The 19953-nt window shown below is 42.1% G+C and overlaps 1 protein-coding gene across 7 annotated transcripts in view; it reads right to left on the bottom strand.

Moving 5' to 3' along the window:
- The window catches only part of arap3 (ArfGAP with RhoGAP domain, ankyrin repeat and PH domain 3), a 175967-nt gene that overhangs the window by 51051 nt on the left and 104963 nt on the right, over positions 1 to 19953 (bottom strand). For all 7 annotated transcript variants that reach the window (XM_069898079.1, XM_069898084.1, XM_069898086.1 and 4 more), the window contains 8 exons: positions 18548 to 18668; positions 16423 to 16607; positions 15249 to 15355; positions 13505 to 13704; positions 8120 to 8205; positions 6892 to 7074; positions 2560 to 2722; positions 490 to 621 (listed from right to left, as the gene is read on the bottom strand). In XM_069898079.1, coding sequence (XP_069754180.1) covers positions 490 to 621; positions 2560 to 2722; positions 6892 to 7074; positions 8120 to 8205; positions 13505 to 13704; positions 15249 to 15355; positions 16423 to 16607; positions 18548 to 18668 — 1177 coding nt within the window. The remainder of the gene's footprint in view (positions 1 to 489; positions 622 to 2559; positions 2723 to 6891; positions 7075 to 8119; positions 8206 to 13504; positions 13705 to 15248; positions 15356 to 16422; positions 16608 to 18547; positions 18669 to 19953) is intronic.

Below are 19953 nucleotides of genomic sequence, written 5' to 3'. Positions count from 1 at the left end.
AGCACCCTCGTCCCCTATGTCAGTGGGGTGGATGGTGGTCACATCTATCGACAGGTAGGTCCTAACATCCTGTAGCAAACCCCCCCACCCCATCGACAGGGAGATCCAGGCATCCAATAACACCTCCCCAAGTGAGTGAGTTTATGAGCATTCCACTGCGCTCCCCTCTACTGTGCTAATGCCCCCCTCCCCAAATTTGTTCTGGCACCAACCCTGGTGTGTTGGGGAAATTCCATGTCCTAGTTTTCATGAAAACCTCACTGGCACTCTTGTCAGGGAAGGTAGCCATTCTGTCTTAGGCCAGATTAGTCGATAAGTGGATCCTGTCCTTCAGGATGAATAAAGAATGGGTAATACATTGGTTTATCTCAGAACCATTCAAATTCGATAGGAAAATTAGTGAAAGAGGCTTATGTATTTATTATACGAGGCACCAACTATGTGAGCAATTGGTCAAGCAGTCAGTGTTGTTCACTTTTGGACACATACCATCTTTGCACTTCTTGCTGGTGGGTAACTTTGTCATGGCCGATGTCTTGTACAAGTACCCACAATATACAGCAGGTTGCGTGATCTCACTGTAGATCTCGGCCGAGTCCAATGGGTTGGGCGTTAGAATGTCTGCAGGGAGCGGACAGTGATTACAATGGGTTGAGCGCTCATTGAACAGCAGCAATCTGTGCATCTCCTATATGCTTTGGATGTGTCAAATCAGGAAGCCAGAATCTACAACTTCACGTTTGTACATGCATGTGAAAATTGAAAACAATTCTTTGATGTTTCATTGGACATAAAGTGGCCCCCAAAAATGGTTTCGTGGGCAGTAATGTGAAAGGCACCAAGAAAAGATGAAGAAGCCCCCAAATGGGCCTCTCCCCCATTTAAAATGGTCATGATTGATCTTCTACTTCAGCGCCATTTTCTTGTCCAATTCTATATCTACTCACTTGCTTCAAATCCAACACATCAATCTTTCTCTTGTATAATTTAATTAAATTTAGATATACAGCATGGTAATGGGCCATTCTGCCTTTGAGTTGCTTTATTGTTTGTAAGACAGTCTAAATTGAAGGGATCCATATGAAAATTCCAGATGGGAAATGACCTGCTGTTCTGTCTAGCCTATCCTGGAGTGTCGAGACACCATGTGAATTCCAAAACAAATAATCCCCACCCTCACCATGGACTTAGGATGGGGAACATACATTTAAAAAGTTCAGGAAAGAAATGGAAGTTTCTTCTCTGGTCACTGAAGTGACTAAAACCAGCCCCAAGTGAAAACAATTTAATTTGCAAAAGTCTTCAACTGAAGCAAACATCAGTCATATTTCTGGACAATCCCTGGTTAGTAAATTGGTTGTCAGAATATGATAGCTCAAGCTGGTTGTAACGTTTCAGATCAATCCTTGCCCCTCCCCACATGCACATTATGTAGACCATTTGTAAAGATCAGACCTTGCGGCATTAATGCTGGTTTGCATTGTCCTGATGGATGTTAGGAACATGCAACTGGGGAATAGCGACAGGAGTTAAACCTGCTGGAGTGGTGAGGGGAAATGTGATGTGGGAAATTACTTAGATAAATGAACATTAAAACCCATTATCCAAGCAACCTGCAAAAAAAAAGCAGAAAATAAATGGTAAAAAATTTGGAAGTTTATAATTGCCGCACCTCGCTACTAATTTGCCAATTGACACAACATACAATCTCAAACAACCGGAAAATTCACTTATCCTGCATTTACCAATTTCCCCCATTGGTGCTGGATACCAAGGGTTTCAGTGTATAAGCTAAAGGTTAGAGATTGTTAGCTCCCATTAATTCGGGAAAATAATTCTGATTCACAAATATTACATTGGTGGAAGATTTTAAAACCCACGTGGTCAGTCTGCAGAATAGTCTGGTGAAGGTCCTGTAACAACTGAAGAGTGGGGAAGTTGCAGGATTTAGACCTTGCCAAGTCTGGGCGGGGCATGAATTGGAGAGAGACCTGGTAAATAGTGCATTAGATTCTCTTGGAGTTTCTCTGGGTGGAAAGGTTGAGAAGACGTTGCTGAATCAGCCTTGAAAATTTTCAACAAAGCATTTTATAAATGGTGCTCATTGCTGCCAAGGCCTGGCTCTCCTGATTGTTGGCCATTCAACCCTTTCACTCTTGACTGTTTCTCCTCTGTCAGGCACAAGGAGAGAGGATAAAACGCAAAGGTACTCAACTCCAGCATCATCAGATTTTAATGTTCAGCTACTCAGAGAAAGAATGATGGTATCAACTCATCAACGGGTTGGCGATTTGTCCTGAATTATCTAATCCTTAAAGTGTTGTTCACAAAGTCAGAAGCAGGTAATAGTTAAAAACCCCTAGTATCCAGCACTGCAAACCAGATTTTATATTTTTGGAAGGGATAAACCAATTCCTAAAATTTGTTACCATCCTCTAAAATACATTTTGCAAATCAAAACTTACCTACATATTGACTTATATTTATTGATTCATTTTATAAATGCAGAAATGGACATTGATTTATATCTATTCATTAAGTAAAATATTTAACAAGTACTTGGGCTTCTTTGGGCCGACTGTTGCCCTCTGGATGAGCAGGTGGGGCTTTGAGTTGATTTTCTATCGCAGGCTTCTGGGTCAACAAAATTCTTATCTGCTTCAGAGAAGATCTGAGGTACTGTGTGAAGGAGATTGGGGCTGCTCACCGCTGTGCAAAGTGCCTGCAAGATATAAAATCAAAGATATATAAGTCTCCTTGCCTCTCCCGCTTCCCCTCTGGCAGCTCGTTCCACCCCCCTGCAACCCTATGTGTGAAGAAGGTGTCCCTCAGGTCCTCACTAAATCTTCCCCCTTAAATCTATGCCCTCCTCTCCTTTGCTTCTCTTATCATAGGGAGTGCTGGGCAAAGCTCACGGTGACTGCCTTTACGGCAGGCAAAAGTTGACTCGAATATTTTTTGCATTATTGCATGACAAGAAAGGAACCTTGAGTCCAGATTCTACAACCTTGGGAAACTATTATGATACTATTCCCTTCTGAGCAGAAAGCCCTGCAAAAGGTAACGGACACAGCCCCAGTATATCACATTCAAAACTCTCCCTGCCATTGAGGAAAAGCTACATGGAACGCTGTCGTCCGAGAACAGCAGCAATCATCAAGGATTCATGCCCACCTAGGACGTGCTCTGTTCTCACTGCTGCCATCAGGAAAGAGGTATAGGGGCCACAAGGCTTGTACCACCAGGTTCAGGGGTAGCTGCTACCCTTTGAGCATCAGACTCCCAAATAACAAACTCAAACAAAGATTCATTTCAGGAGTCTTGCTTTGTACATTATTTATTATTAAATATCTATTTTCTGCATTGCATAATCAGTTTGTTTGCACTTCTTTCTTTGCTTACATTTCTCTTTTTTCTTGAGTAGAGTTTTTTTTTGTTGCACTATCAATAAATAGAAATTCTGCACATACCGCAGAAAAAAAGAGTCTCAGGGTTGTTTGTGATGTCCTGTGTGCACTCTAACTATAAATCTGAACTTCCTGGTGCAACTGAATGTCTGAGCAGATGTGAGAGACTGAAAGGTTTCCTCCTAAGCCCATGTGATTGAGATATACAAGCTTGTTCTGTCAATCAGGGGCTTTGGACTGATTGCTGAACAAAACAGCAGGGCTTGATCCAAACAATAATAATGTCAAAATATACTCCCAAAACCAACAATAGTTGTGCCCTGGGCAACACACAAACTTGCCAAAGAAACTCAGCAGGTCAGGCAGTATCCATGGGAAGTCAAGGGTAATGGTGGAGGAAAACTTCTTCAGGGTGGGGACCCCTCAAAGGGAATCTGCAGTGGAGCTACTGAAAGGAGAACTCCTTTTGGGTAGGCATCCCTTGAAGAGTCCTGTGCCCTTTCCAGTTCAGTAAATGCAGCATGGTGGAGTTCCCTGATTGAGCTTTGACTTTTATGAGGTCCCTAAGTTCTCTACAACCATTGACTTGTTTGTTTCATCTGTGGACAACATTCAGCTGATTGGCTCTGTGATGTCCTCTGTAAACGATAATGGAAAGATCAATAGTGGCTAGTAATCAGTTTGTTTTTATTTGCATGCTTATTGATTTTTTTAAAAATAAATCGAGTCATTTAGTGTCACCTACCAAGATACAGTGTGAAGCTTCATTTTGCACGTTATCCAAGTGCATAAGGGTAGTGCAAAAATAAAACAAATAAAAGTGCGGGGTGTCATGTATCAGCAAGTCAAAAAGTGCAGGGTCTAAAAACCATCCAAAATTATATACAAATGTCTTATTTTTGGGAACCATGTAAAACCCCATTAATTTGTTAATGTAAACCTCAAGACAAGTCTTTCTAGAAATTTTTTTTTGGACCTTGAGTGCAGGGTATAGAGAAAAGACTTCATTTTAAACTGTGCAAGGCTTCATCTTTTTACCTGTGAGAGAGTCAAGGACCAGAGGACACTGCTTGAGAATAAAAGCATCTCCTTTTAGAGCAGGGTTGAGGAGAAATTTCTTCAGCCAGAGGGTGGCGAACCTGTGGAATCAGTTGCCACAGATGGCTGTGGCGGCCAAGTCACTGGGTGCTGATACATTTTTGGTTAGCAAGGTAATGGGGTGAGGCAGGGGTTGAGAGTTAAAATATATCAGCCATGATTCAAATGGCAGTGCAAGCTCGATGGGCTGAATGGCCAGATTTTGTTCCTCTGTTATGATCTCATGAGCAGTCCATTTAAGGTATCGGTTTTCAAATGTTTTCTTTCCACTCACATACCACTTTAAGTAATCCCTGTGCCATCGGTACTCTGTGATCAGTAAGGGGTTGCTTAAGGTGGGATGTGAGTGGGAAGGGAAGGCTGAGAATCACTGCTCCAGACCCAATTGTTATTGAAATATTTTGCTTGAGAAAAACTGTCATTGGCCCATTTCCTTTGGAGTTCTGAAACCGTGCACATAACGAGTCAATTAGGTACGATTAAAACAATAGTCTTCAAACTTTTTCTTATCCGCTCTCCTTGTGCCAGAAAACCACTGATTTAAGGCCTGATAACAATAGGAAATAAACTTGAATATTCACATTTTCATGGTTGTGCTGGGCAGAGGAGAGTCTAACAGGGGTGGGATGGGTCTTTAATATGCTGGTAGCTTTCCTGAGTGTAAACCTGCTTTTAGTAGTCTCGCCTTCACTATAAAAATGTACACAATGCTTACGATAGTTTATTTACAGGGCAACCATACAGTTGCATGCATTAATAGGAGAGAAACCACACCAGTTGTATTCTCCTGCTTTCCCTGACAGCCGGTTAAGTACCAAGTGAACGATGTTATCCATCAGCTCACACCATAGTTAATTAACTGTTCTGGCTGGGAATGAATAATCTTCCCAAAGATTGATATCAGCTCCAGCTAAGAAGATCAACATGGTTAACCAGAGATAAAGATAATTACCACACCATGGATCAGAAAATACATCTTAATAGATTATTCTGGAATTATTTTTGCTAACTGCTCTGCAATATTATAGTTAACCCATTTCCTCTGGAGAGCTGACATGAAATGAAGACTTTCAGCCATTGCTTTGAGTCATAATGTTTGGGACAAAGATACTTTGTTTCCTTTCATTGCTCTTGTACTCCACAGTTCTAAATTTGTCATCAAACAATCCACATGCGATCAAACTGCACGTTCTAAATTTTATTCAGCATTATTTGTAAACATTTTGGTTTGAACATGCAGAAGTTATGAAGGGTGCTGTGTATCTAATCATGTGCTTTAAAATTCTGGTTCTGCTTGCCATTGTTACTTACTTGGGCATTGAAAAGAGGAGCGAAAGGTCAGGGTGAGGGAATGAATGAATGAATGCCGTGGCAATGGAAAGAAGCCACTTATTTCAAAAGGTGAAGTTCAACTAATTTGCTCTGAAGGTTGTGTTCAAATTCATCAAATATCAAGGTCATGTAGCACCCAAAAGCTGGCCACCGGCAGTGAGTAGCTGAAAGGGAACTTCACAAAGAATCTTGCATCATTGCTCCCGTTCTTTTATCCAAAGATGAGCATCAGTGTGGTGATGTGACCACCAACCGACTGTAGGGGGCGATCTCTGTACCTGCAGGAAGACCTGTAAGGGGCTGACTCCATCTGGTCGGCTGTCAATCAGCCAACCCGAATATAGACCTGAGCTGGCCCTTCCCGAGCCAGTCACACAGGGAGCCACCAAGGCATGAACCGGTGTTCAGACTTTTACTGGAATAAAGACCGGTTGTACAGTCTTTCGCGTTTTGTGCTTGCTCACTGCTACCTCAGTGCGCCACAATCACCAGGCAGCCCGGCTTTTCCCCCCCCCCATGCCTAACTACCCTTCAGCAGGTGGTGTGGAGCCATCGTCTGAAACTGCTGCAATGCACGTGGTAGCAGCGCTCCCACAGTGCTCTCCATTTGGGAGTTCCAGGATTTTTTGGTGGATAGAAAGATTTTCTGACCAGTCTGGCATTTAGTATCAATTTGCTAAAAAGTGATCACTGATGCCCGGATCTCAAAAATAAAGCAAAATAAAAATTAATAAAAATAGTCTCAAACTCTGTGGGAAAATCAGACAAGAAAAGGATAGCTGCCTTTCTTTCTGGCAGGAAGCCAGTGAACCAAAGTGGAACATTACCATCATCATGGGTTGCTTTCTTTTAAGACACTTCTTAACTGAATTTGAATGACCAAACCACCATTAATCTCCAGTTTGACTGTCCAGACCTCAAATTTCCAAATCCAGTAATTTCACCTCGTATTCCTAGTGAATGCGACACTTAATTAATAATGGACTTCCCAATCACATCTCTTGCTTGCTGACTAATCGCCTCTCACAGCCAAATAAGGAACAGGAAAGTTTACCTTAATAACTTCTTCTTGAGTTGCAAACTTAGGGTGTGGTCGCCTGAATATCCCATCTCTGTATTTCATTGTGATGAATTCCCTTCGCCTTTCGACGACGGCGTCTGAATCCAACTCCTCCCCTGGAGTCACTCGAGCTGCCCACAGCCTATTTGCTTTCTCATTACCCAGCTGAATGAAGAGCTGCAAGAAAAGGGGACTGCGTTACTTCATTAAGCTACAGATCACCTATTTGTTGATGAAAATCTGAGGGGAATACAAAAGGAATACTTTAGGATGTTTTAATTCCAAAACAGTAAAAATCCTAAAATCCAGACTTCTCGGGAATTGGGTCGGAACAGATTTTTGGATTTTCCTGATTCACTTTTCAAACTTAAGGAGGAATAAAGAGATGAACAGGTAAATGTTGATAGTTTATTCATTAGCAAATATAGCATGCTTCATTTATCAAAATGAGCAGTTTAAAAATATATTAAAATGCCGCTGTGCATCTGTGGCACTTACGTACGCTCACAAAAGCCAGCTAAATTTAAAAACTTTGAGGGTTTTCGAAAAGTCCGGATTCTCAGTTGGTCCGGATTTCCGGCATCTGGATTTTTGGACTTTTACTGCATTTCTAAAAGGACACATATCATTTGATGATTCAAGTCAAGTCACCTTTATTTATCGTTCATACCATGCTCGCATAGTAAAGACGAGATAACGTTTCTCCAGCACCACGGAAGCATATTCATATAAATACAAGTTAAAATAGAAGTTAAACACATTAAAATATTAAGACGTATACAGTAAAAGACCATGGGTCCCTATCCACGTATGCTCTGGGAATTCCAGAGTCTGATGGCTTGGAGGAGAAACCGTTGCCCAATCTGGACATAATGACCTGAGTGCTACAGTACCTCCTACCAGATGGTGAGCACAGATTTAATGGGCCAAAAGGTCCATTTTAATGCTGGATCACATGATAAATTGATGAGTATTTCTTTTAAATTATCACTTAAAACTCTTGTACCGTATTATTTAACATACTGGTTTGATTCCAAAGGTAGAGAACCTCAGCTACGTTGAACGTTCTTCTTGATCTGCATCTATCTTGCAAGTCTTTGAAGCTTAAGAATATCTTTGTTTTCATTTTTATTCTTGTGTCTGACAAATGACTCCCAACAATGAAGAAGTTTTAGCTAATTGATTGAAGAAATTTTAAAAAGAAATTTATTTGCTCTCTGACCTGTACAATTTCATTGGTCCAGATGCTTGTGTCTAATTTCAGACTTTGTACTTTTGAGACAGATGCCCCTAATCCTCGATGTTCTCCTGTAAGAGTGAAACAAAACTTGAAAACCACAATTTTACCACACAAATTAAGTTCTTGTTGCTGATTGAGAATCCATGCAGAAAATGTTGGTTTATAATACATACATACAAAATACATATCATAGAAATGTTCCTAATGGGGTGAATGCTCATATTGTTCATACTTTAATTGTTTTTAATTTAATTTACAGACATAGCCTAATAACAGGCCCTTCTGGTCAAAGGCATGCACCACTCAATTATACCCAATCCGGATCTTCCACGTGGGTCACAGGGAGAATGGGCAAACTCCTTACAGACAGCGCCAGATTCAAACCTATGTCACCGGCCTTGCGCTAAATGATAATGCGAACTATCAGAGCATGAGCCATGCTGTCATTCAAGATTCCTTTATTGTCATGCTTTTTGAACCACAGATTTCCACTATCAGACTTCATTCCCCTGTCTTAACTCTTTCTCTCATTGAATAAACCTTTGACAAGTAAAATTAGTGGAAACTAATTGTTTTGAGTGCCACAATTCCAAGAGCAGGCATGACAAATTTATAATGCAAACCATTTTAAATACCAAGCTGTGTGCATAATTAAAACACCACTTTTTGCTTGCACTAGCTGTAACTGTGAATATTTATCTATCTCCTTTATTTTCCAGCGTGTGGTAATTTAATATATAGTATTGTACTCATTGTATCCACCTGTTTAGCTGCAGCAAGTAAGAATTACAATGCATATGCACATGGTACTTACGTGTATGACAATAAACTTATTATCATGATCGCCAATTTATCACTGAACTGTCTGGGTGCTTTTGAGCAAGTTTTCAGTGACCTTTGTTTAGGTCTCAAAATGGCACCAAGGAGATTGGTGCCACTTGTGTTGACACATTTGTTTCTTCTGGGGCAAAAAAAAATTCAATACCTGAAGTTCCAGGACATGGAATGTGCAACAGTGCCCACACTTGCTAAGGAGGTTGTGGAGGGCAAAGCTACTGGCCACCACATTGACAATTTTTACAGGAACACAATTGAGAGCATCCAGTAGCAAATCACGAAAATCTGTGGACTCCGTGGTTGACGTAAAAAACACAAAATGCTGGAAAAGCTCACCAGGTCAAACAGTGTCTTTTTGGTAGCAATGGTGGAGATACAGAATCAATGTTTCGGGCTTGAGCTCTTCATCAAGGTATGAAAGAATGCCGGTATTTTTATCTTTGCTGTTTGACCTGCTGAGTTTCTCCAGCATTGTGCTTAATACACAGTATCTTTGACCCACTACATCGAGGAGGAGGTACAGGACAATCAGAACTGCCGTGCTTCTTCCCACAGGCTGCGAGATTAATGGAAATACTCGCATGGCATTTAACATTTTGTCTTGGATTAATGTACAAAAAAAAGATCTATGTCTGTGAGTGAGAAAGTGGTCAAGCAGGGTTGGAACGTATCAAGAATAAAGAGATTTTGCGGAGATCCCCTTTTGATTCCTGTACCTTGATACATCCCCCAAGTTATCCTATCCAAACAGAAGAAACTTTCCTGCCGGTGTGGATCCAGGAGAGCAGAAAACACTGTGATGCTCTCAAGGGTTCAATGTCTTGGTCCTAATGCTGGTGGTCATTAAATGGTCTCTTAGAGGAGCCGACGATGTTTTTAAACCAAAATCCTGCAACCACGGGTCTGTGCCCAAGATGCTTGGCAGTGGCCACAAGCAGGGCACCAGAAATGGGGAGAACACCCCCCCCCCCGGGTTGAGGAGAGGAAATAACCCTCTAGAGTGGCGTCTACAGCAGTGGACCAGCGAGGGCCTCAGTGGCTGAGGGTACCACACAGTCTGAGGGCAATTTGAAGTCAGACGACGCGCATGGGCTGCAGGCAGCTGGAGAATGGCTCTTGGGAACCAGGTAATGGAGGCGGGATTCGAAAGGGCACTGAGGGTAAGAGGGGCCTCGGGCGCTGAAGGTTTCCTGATTGTTTCGGCGGTTTGGATCTGGAGCTCGGGTGGCCGATGAATCGAACAGGAGTTTGTGCAGCTGTGGGAGGGCTGGAGGAAAATCCATGGACACTCAGTGACTCTGAAGGGACTCTCTTTTGCTTCTCTTTCTCTCGTACTGTCTACCTTATAGCAGACAGGGGCCAATTTTGAGTAAAATTGCATGTTCTATGCTAATTCATGACAATAATACAATCTTGATTTTGATCTTAACTGGATGGAGTTGCATTTGCAAGACAGTTGAGACGACTGCACTGAATCTAGTAGTTCCTTCTCTCATATTTGAGAGAATTGATTACAATGGAAAGCAGGTTATCTTTAATTCAACGTCCCCCTGCATGGTTGTTTGACTGGTATCCCTAAGTTTGCTTATAAATCCACCCACCCTGCACCTTGTGTGTTGCGTTCCTTCTGACCAGATGGTGGCAGGCATGGTATAGAATGTCGAACAAGAAACAAATCTGCTGGAGAAACTCAGCAGGTCTGTGGGGGGGAGGGGGGAGGAGTTGATCATGTTTCGGGTCAAGACCCTCATTAAGATTCTATACAGTATCTGAAAACTTGAATGTGAGGGTTCAGGGCCAGTGAAGGAAAATGAAACTGAACATAAATGAAATCCAGCTCTTGAAATCACACACCATCTCATCAATTCAAGAGCCATTCAAGTTTTTTTGCATCCAGAAATCTTCCTGTTAAACAGCATAAAAGACAAAGAATTAGGCCTAAAATTAGACAGGGCTCAAAAAATATTTACTATGATTGCGCCTGTTGTAGCAAAAAAAGTACATAATGATAACTTGGAAAACGGAAGCCACCTTAAAAATACAACAATGGTTCATAGAAATGGACAAGTGTATTCCATTAGAAAAAAAATACCAACAATCGAAAAGAATAAATTTGGGAACCATATATAGAGTATATTAGAAACCGCTGATTCCAGACCTCCATCCTTTTAAAAGTGATAAGCTACAAGTATGAAAATACTTAAATATGGAATTTTGGACGACACAATTTATTTTTCTTTTTTTTCTCCTTTGTGTTCTTTTATTGTTTATTTATTTTTCTTCTTTCTTTTATTTTTGCTTTATGTTATAGGGGGTGGGGAGGGTGGGAGGAAGGGGGAAATAAAAATGTCCCTGTGTATATTTTAATGATGAATGTTTGTATATATTGTTATTTACATGGTTCACGGTGAAGTATTAAATCAAAATTAATCACAAAAAAGTTTATTGTCATCCGATTGCACATGTACAACCCACTGAAACAGTGATGTCAGATCCTTGAGCAAAATACGCAGAGACACACCCAGACATAACACACATACAGACAAGCAACACATATGCAGGACAAATGTAGAGAAATAAAATTAAATAAATACTATTTAATGTAATAGTAGTCTCGGTAATAGTAAAGTTGTCAGTTGGAAGGTCAGCATATGTGGCAGTTCATCTAAGCATAAAATTCAGAAGGATCTCATTTGTATACTTTCCTCTCAGAACTTTGTAGCTTTAGGATGAGAGGAAGGAGATTTAAAGGGTAAGTTTATAGGATCAGAACCCGGCCATTTGGCCCATTGAGTCTGTTCTGTCATTCCATCATAAAGTGATCCACTCTCCCACTCAGTCCCACCCCCCAGAACTTTTGATACCCTGACAATTCTGATATCTATCAATCTCTGCCTTAAGTACACTCAATAACCTGGCAGCAAATTCCAGAAGTTCTCCACTCTCTGGCTAAAGAAATTTCTCTCTGTCTCAATTTGAAATGGGCACCCTTAAGTCCCGAAGTTTCGTCCTCTGGTCCAAAACTCAACTAAAGGGTATTCCCAACAATCGCAGTGTCTGCAAACGTCCTTGTCTCACAGGTTTAGAGGGGGATCTGAGGAGGATTCTTTTCTCTCAGAGGTTGGTCGATATCTGAGATGCATTTTTTGCGCGGATGAGGGAGGTAATCTCACCACACACACAAAAAAAAAATCTGAATGGGAATGAATTTCCAAACACAGATAGCTAAGTGCTGGTAAATAAGATGTCATGGTCAAAATCACCAGCAAGACACATTGGCCAAAGGACCTGTTTCTGTATTATACCCCAAGACACTACAGTACAGTACATCTTTTTTGAGATCTTACAAAAAAATGCACTAATGATAACACCTGATAAGTTCTTCCAGCATTTTTATTACAATCACAATCTTGCACCTGCAGACATTCATGTTTCACTCCAATAATGACCAAGTTGTTTTGGGTTGTAGTCAGTGGGATGAATATTGCACAGATCACGGAGACCACTCCTCTGCTCTATTTTGGAATAGTCTCGACAGTACCTTTTCCTTTCACCTCAGAGATTTGACTTCCCATCTCCTCTGATACAGCAGCACTCTTTCACTGCTGGATTGGTATAGCCGCCTTGATCTTCAGCACGAGCTTCTACCCTCCCACCTTCATCCACATATTTTCTCAACCGCTGGCCTGTGCTACTCCCCCACCCCTTCCTACCATCCTCACCTCCTTCCCCACCTTTGTGAAAATGTTTTTAATTTTTTAAATTTTAAATGTAGACGTACAGCACTGTTACAAGCCAATTCGGACCTACGAGTTCGGGCCACCCAATTGACCCCCCCCCCCCCGCCCCTATTAATCTACACTCCGGTAGGCTATTTTTTTGAAGGGTGGGTGGAAACTGGAGTCCCCAGAGAAAATCCACGCAGACATGGGAAGAGCATACAAACTACTTATAGGCAGCGCGGGATTCGAACCCAGTTCCAGTCCCGATTGCCTGCGCTGTGCTAACAATAGACAATAGACAATAGGAGCTGGAGTAGGCCCTTCGAGCCAGCACCGCCATTTTACAGATCATGGCTGATCACTACCATCAGTACCCCTTTCCAGCCTTATCCCCATAACCCTTAACTCCATCTACCCTTCTTTTCCATGCTGACAAAAGACCGAAGCCTGAAACATTGATTGTCCTGCACTCCTGTGGATACTGCAAGACCTACTGAGCTTCTCCAGCACTTTTGCATATTCCAGCTGCAAGTTTTCTTGTTCACTTGATAGAAATAATTGGTGAATGGTCATCGACATGTAACATCAGCTCTGTTCCTCTCTCACCAGATGTTGACTAACCTGCTGAGCATTTCCTGCTTTGCATTGGCCAAAACCATTCGATGTTTTCCAACTGAACTGGCAACCTCCATGTAAAAAGACCATTCCCTCACTCATCCCCCTGCTTATTCAAGTTACATGTGTGGAAGCTTGAACTGTTGTCAGAATCCCTGGAAAAGTCCATGGAACAAATGTCACAGTCAGTTACCTGCACACCTCTTGCAGATGACAACACAGAGGTTAATGGATGCCCAATCGGGATTCAGTGCTTTACAATCTGCACAAACTTTGTTGGACTTGTTTGACCAGATCTTCTCAGCCACTTCATAATCCGAGAGTGTCTCAGCTATAGATTCTTGAAGTGTCTCGACCCATTCTTTCTTCTCTCGCTCAGATTCAGCTGTAAAACTGCAACAGTCAAGAGCATCAAATCTCCCTGCCCCAGTTAGTTTACCCTTCATTTGAATCAGCTTATCTTTAATCATTTGGAAAGAATGCTACTTAATTTATTTCTCTCAATGTATTTTTTTTAGAGACATAACACAGTAACAGGCCCTTCCAGCCCATGAGCTCGCACCGTTCAATTTATGACCAATTAACCTTCTAATCCCGTATGTCTTTGGAACGTGAGAGGAGACCAGAGCACCTGGAGGAAACTCAATCGGACAAGGGGAGAATGTACAAACTCTTTACAGACAGGGCGGGATGGTTAGCATAGCTGTTTGCACAGTGCCAGCGATCGGGACAGGGGTTCGAACCCTTTGTCTGTAACGAGTTTGTATGTTCTCCTCGTGTCTGAGTAGGTTTCCTCTCACCGTTCAAAATGTACCAGTGTAGTAGGTTAATGGGAGTAATTGGATGGCACAGGCTCGAGGGCCAAAAGGGCCTGTTACCGTGCTGCATGTCTATATTAAATAGTATCAGATTCGAACCAAGGTCGCAGATGTGGTAATAGCATTGCACTAACCGTGTCTCCCTTGCAAGTGAAAGCAAACATTTTGTGTACTATTTATTGGAAGACATAAATGCAAATTATTGTTAAAATCATGGCAGGATTTCAGACCATCACTGACAAGGATGGTAGTCACTTAAATATTTGTGAAATATTGCAAATTGTTCTGTTGAAGTTAGAGTTTTTTTTTCTATAAATTCTTACCAAAATATGTTTTAAAACTTTGACAGAATTAATTCTTCTCCTTGTTATATATAAATATACATGGTACTAAAATATATTCATGACATTAAAAATGTTCTGCTTCATCCCAATGCATGACCAGACCACATGTGGAGTTCAGCGATATGTTAACCCCAATCTCCAATGCACACCACCCACCCACCGATGCATTCCCCCACTATCTCCACCACCTCCCCCCCTACCCCATACCTAACGCACTAAATAGCAAAGGTGTTTGGAATTTTAAGATCACACTTTAATAACTATTTAAACGCTGGTTTCCTGTCTCACACCACTCCTGCATTTTAAAGGGGAGTCAGCGATTGGCATGGAATAGTTTGCTTCTGGACTACAGACATGTCTGGTGACGTTTTAAAAAAAAATCAGGACCTCTGAGCTGACTTGGGACAAACCTCCAACTAAAAGTCGGGGATCGATGCTCTTCCATCAGGATTCACAAAGATCCTGGTCATGTGAGTGGAGATCCCCAGGCAGAGTTCAGAAGGGCAGGTTATGCTGTTGGACTCGTGACTGAAAACGGTGCAAACACCAAAGAAGAGGGACATATGAATTAGGAGCAGGGGAAGCCCATTCAGCACCTATTGATTGATCCATCCTGTTTTCTTCCTGACCTATCTATCATCACTCCCATTTTTATCTTTTGCGCTTCCTGCCACAATTTGGCTGCGCTCCCCACAGATACGTCAAAGTCTGGTTCCTCCTCCTCTTCCCCATGCCTTCCGTTTGAGAAGTTGCAACAATAAGGAACTTAACTCACCTGAAGCTTTTAAAAGGAGTGATTAACTCAAAATTCTTACGGCTGCCATCGCGGATTGTGGCTCCCTGCACTTCAATCGTCACGATTCCAATACCAGATTTGAAAGTCTAATGTAAAAGACAACTTCTGTTAACATTCCTTGAACTTGTACATAATATGCTCCAGTGTACATACCAACATTAACATCAATCAGACAGGATCTTTTGAGTCGTAAAACCCTGGATAGGCCTCAAATGGAACAATGCGTTCAGTCTTGGTTGCTGAGCTGTCGGAGAACATGATTGCATAGGGAGGGGTGCAGGGGAGAATTACTCGGATGTTGCCTTGGATGGATTATTTCTTTCAAGCTATACTGCATGGTTTCCTTCCAGCAATGATGAGGGGGCTGGTTCAGTTATACAAAATTAGAAGAGGCATAGATTAGGTAGGCAGTAAGAAACCTTTCTCAAAACAGAAGGGAAGGGGTAGGAGGTTTAGAGGGGAATAAAGAAAGAATTTTATCACTCAGAGGGATGGTTGAAGCAGTCATGGTCACAACATTTAAGAAGATTCCAGGATCAATAAGGCATAGATGGCTCTGGACCAAGCGCTTGGAAAAAGTTGGGTACAGATGAGGACCCTTTGATCAGCATGGAAGGGGATCTTTCCATGCTTTATGACTCAATAACTCAAGTGAGTTCAATTAAGTTACTGATTGGGTGAAAATGTGTGGGACATTTTGGGGTCTTGCACAATGTAAACGTGTCCGTTTTCATACTTCACTTCTATTGAATGAGCAGCTAATGTTCACCATGGCCTCAATGTGGTTGGCGAGTAGGGCTCTTGGGCCAAGGGAACTAAAATGTAGTGTGGTCTCAAGAAAATGTGGACCAGTGAGGATTTATCAAATTTGTATCTGTGCTTTAAGTTGACAAATGATTCCTATAACTTACAATTCCAGCCTCACATTAATGCAATATTTTAGAGATACAAGCTGACACCACATCACATGGCCTCTCTTCATGTAGAGATATGGACCTTGGATGAAGATCAACTTTGCTGTTTAAAGCATTATATTGGATCAGTCCCTAATAAAGTTCTGAATGAGTGCTTGCCGTAAATTCCTATTAATCAATTATTATTGCAGAACAGAGAATAGTGGAAGCCATTGTCTGTCCAGCAGTTCCTTTCTCACCTGCTCATTTTTGTGCAACCATAGAATGTCAGTGTTGAGGGCTGCATAAACCTTGGATTTGTGCCCCTTCAGCTCTAAGTATCCATACTTCTGGCAGAGGGCTAAGGATCCAACCCGGCGACTGGAGGAGAAGTGATGGTCCTGGACTGCGTTCTGCAAGTGTGTGCACCACTCATTTCTCTGTACTGCAGCACAGAAAACACAGTGAACTTAGACATGCGTGGCTGGCAGTTATGACAAACAGATGGGGTGAGAGTCACTGGCGTCAATGACATTCCTACATAGAAACAGATACAAAGCAAAAGCAGGCCATTCAGCCCAACCATCTATGCTACCATTTCTGCTTCTCTCCATGAACTGCTGGAGACTGTTGTCAGGAGACTCACGCCACCAGGCTGCAGACTGCTCGAGATTGGCTCGAACTGGCTGGTGGGGCACCAGGTCTAGGAACCAGGATGCAAGGAGATGCCAAGGGTGCTGAAAGGTTCAGATCTGGACCTTGGGTTGCCAGTGGTTTTCATTGGACTCTGTGTGGCTGACAAAGTGCTGGAGACGAATCAATGGACACTCAGTGACTCTGGGGTTGGGGGGGGACTCTCTTTTGCTTCTCTCTCTGACTGTAAGAGGCGCTGAGGCGATTCACCGTTGGCAAATCTGTCTGTCTTGAAGCAGGCAAAAAAGAAATTTCACGTAATATGACACTGTTTTATGACTGTGACAATAAATTTAATCTTGTCTATTTCTTCATCTTCTTTCTTTCTTTGGCTTGGCTTCATGGACGAAGATTTATGGAGGGGGTAAATGTCCACGTCAGCTGCAGGCTCGTTTGTGGCTGACAAGTCCGAGGCGGGACAGGCAGACAGTGTTATAAAGCCCAAGACCACTTGCTGTGGTGGGAGTTTAATCATTCTCTGCATAAAGGGGCTATTTCTGAGTTGCTTGTTGGATTTCTTGGAGACTCTCTTATACTGAAGGCTTCTAGCTGTGTACTTAATCACAAATGCCATCTGCACTGTGGTTCAGTCCGAGAGTTCATTCTAGTCACCCTCGTGCATTTGAGGTGGTGTGTGGAGCAAATAGTGGGAGAGCAGATAGCGCAACCTGCACACCCCCAGCATCTCAAGTTCACTCCTGACCTTCCTAACATTCTGCAGAGTGTTTCCACATTCTCCCATGACCATGTGCTCCTAGAATGGGGCATGTAGTTGATGAGAACCAGTATGGGCAACCGGCCTCCTGCTATAAAGAAATACATACAAGTATATGAATCTAGCTAAGGAAAGATTATTCCAGTACGTTCATAGATTCTCAAATCCTGAAATCCCAGTACAGCTAAGAAAAATTTAATTGGCCTTTTCCATCCAGCGCACTGGGGGAAGGGGGGGGGGGTCAACTTTTATACGGGTCAACCTTTTCACTTCGTATGAACCCGCATAATTCAAGGTATTGGGAGCTCGGATAGCCAGGGCCGGGTGGTAAGTCCACGCTCAGGCATCGGGAGTTCAGATGAGAGGGCAGCCGGGGCGTGGGGAGTTCAGATGGGCAGGCGACCAGGGAGTTGGGAGGTCCATTAAGCAGACGGCTAGGGCGAGGATCTGCTGTTGGGGCGTCAGGAGCTCGGATAGATGGGCGATCAGGGCCAAAAATAAAGGGAGGGGAGGTCAACTTTCAAATGGGTCATACAAAAACATCTGATTTTTGGGACAAAAAAAGGGGTCAACTTCCACACGCTGTTGATGATTACACGATTACACGAGGATAAGTATAGTGTGTGTGCGTGTGTGTATGTATATGTGTGTGGGTGTGTGTGTGTGTGTGTGTGTGTGTGTGTGTGTGTGTATATATATGTGTGTGTGTATGTATGTGTGTATGTATGCGTATGTGTGTTTACATTTATATACATTTATTTAAATGCATATATCTGTAAACTTTAAAAAATTTTATATACACGTGGTTATTATGTATTGTGTGCGTATGTGTGTGCACTGTAGTCTGGAGATACACTGTTTTCTCTGGTTGTAATTGTTCAGTCAGATGATAATAAACTTGATAGTCTTGTTTGACTTCTCCCCCAGGAGAATTTATTCACATAACATGCCCATGCAGAACTTGTTATTCCACTTACCTTCACTCTCGGCCCTGAAGACAAACGTTCTTTGGCTTGTAACGACTTCAAATTTATTTTCCTTAGCTGTCCTCGCCATCTGTATGACAGTCAGGGGAATTACTCCTTTTGGATAGGGGTCCTATAGAGATGAAGCAAAATGGCATTCAGAAAACAGAAGTTTACATACAGATGTTCCTCAACTTACAATGGAGTTAGGTTCTTGCAAACAAAAAAAAATCGTAGGTCGAAAAAGAATACGGCACCTACCATTTTTTAAAATAATTAAAACGTTGAATACCTTTACCCACATTGAAAAAAACCATTAACGTACGCAGCTGAAAGAAAACCAGGCATGAAGAATGTTTGAAGCATTGAACTAAAATTAATTGCTGGATGGTGAGGAGACACACATGGGCGTTTCGTGGACATGATGGGTTGTTTACAGTACACTCGTTCATGTGATCGCTACAGAGACTGCGAGTGTGGTTGAATCAGCATTGCAAGAGAGTCTGCTGCTTGAAACTCTCGCGAGATGATGCCATTGCCCAGCATCGCGAGAGAGCAGAATTCAAAATTGAAAGTACATCGTAACTTAGAAAAATCGTAAGTTGGACCATCGTAAGTAGGGGAGCACCTGAATGTTAAAGTACTATGATTTATATAATCTATTAATTTTATCTAGAAAGGACCTTTTAATAGATTGAAATTATGCTGTTTAGAACTGGCACCTAAGCCTGAGAGCAAACCAAGTGCAATAAATGCTAAAACATTTAAGAGGAATGTTCCATAAAAACATATTGTCAATATAACAAACTAAAAGTTCCATAAAGTTTGTATCCATCATGACATAAAATTGAGCACAAAATATTTTTGAGATTCCAGAAACATCATTTCATTTTCTCTTCCTTGCAATTCTATTTCTCAAATAGTCCTGCTCCTTTCCAGATTGTCAGAGACAGAGATGGCAAGGATGGGAAGGTGCCAGATCAGATGGTGAATTGGATTGCAGAATGTAATGGAAACCTCAATGACTGCCACTTCTTCCTGCTCAGTATATATATCGGTCATCTTGCACCAGGATCGGTAGGTGTACAAAACGCAGAAATGCTGGAGGATCTCGCCCAGTCTCACTGTGTCCTCGAGGTACCTTGACGAAGAGCTCAGGCCCAAAACGTCAGTAATATTTCTTTACTTCCTATGGAGGTTGCGAGACCAACCGAGTTCCTCCAGCATTTCAGTTTTGACAACATTTACAGCATCTGTGAATGACTTTAGGGAGGTGCACACCTCCCTTGAGGTCATGTGGCAGGAGAGTGCGATGGCAGGGGGAAATGCTTTCTAAAAATGCATCTTCAAGTTTTTTTGCTCGCTGATAACCGGAATGGATCAACGTTCCTTAGCAATGAGATGAGTAGTTGCTGAGA

Source organism: Narcine bancroftii, chromosome 9 (assembly GCF_036971445.1).
Source record: "Narcine bancroftii isolate sNarBan1 chromosome 9, sNarBan1.hap1, whole genome shotgun sequence".
In the NCBI taxonomy this organism is placed as follows: domain Eukaryota; kingdom Metazoa; phylum Chordata; class Chondrichthyes; order Torpediniformes; family Narcinidae; genus Narcine; species Narcine bancroftii.
Note: the sequence above shows the minus strand (reverse complement) of the source record. Positions and strands in the feature narration are given on the sequence as shown.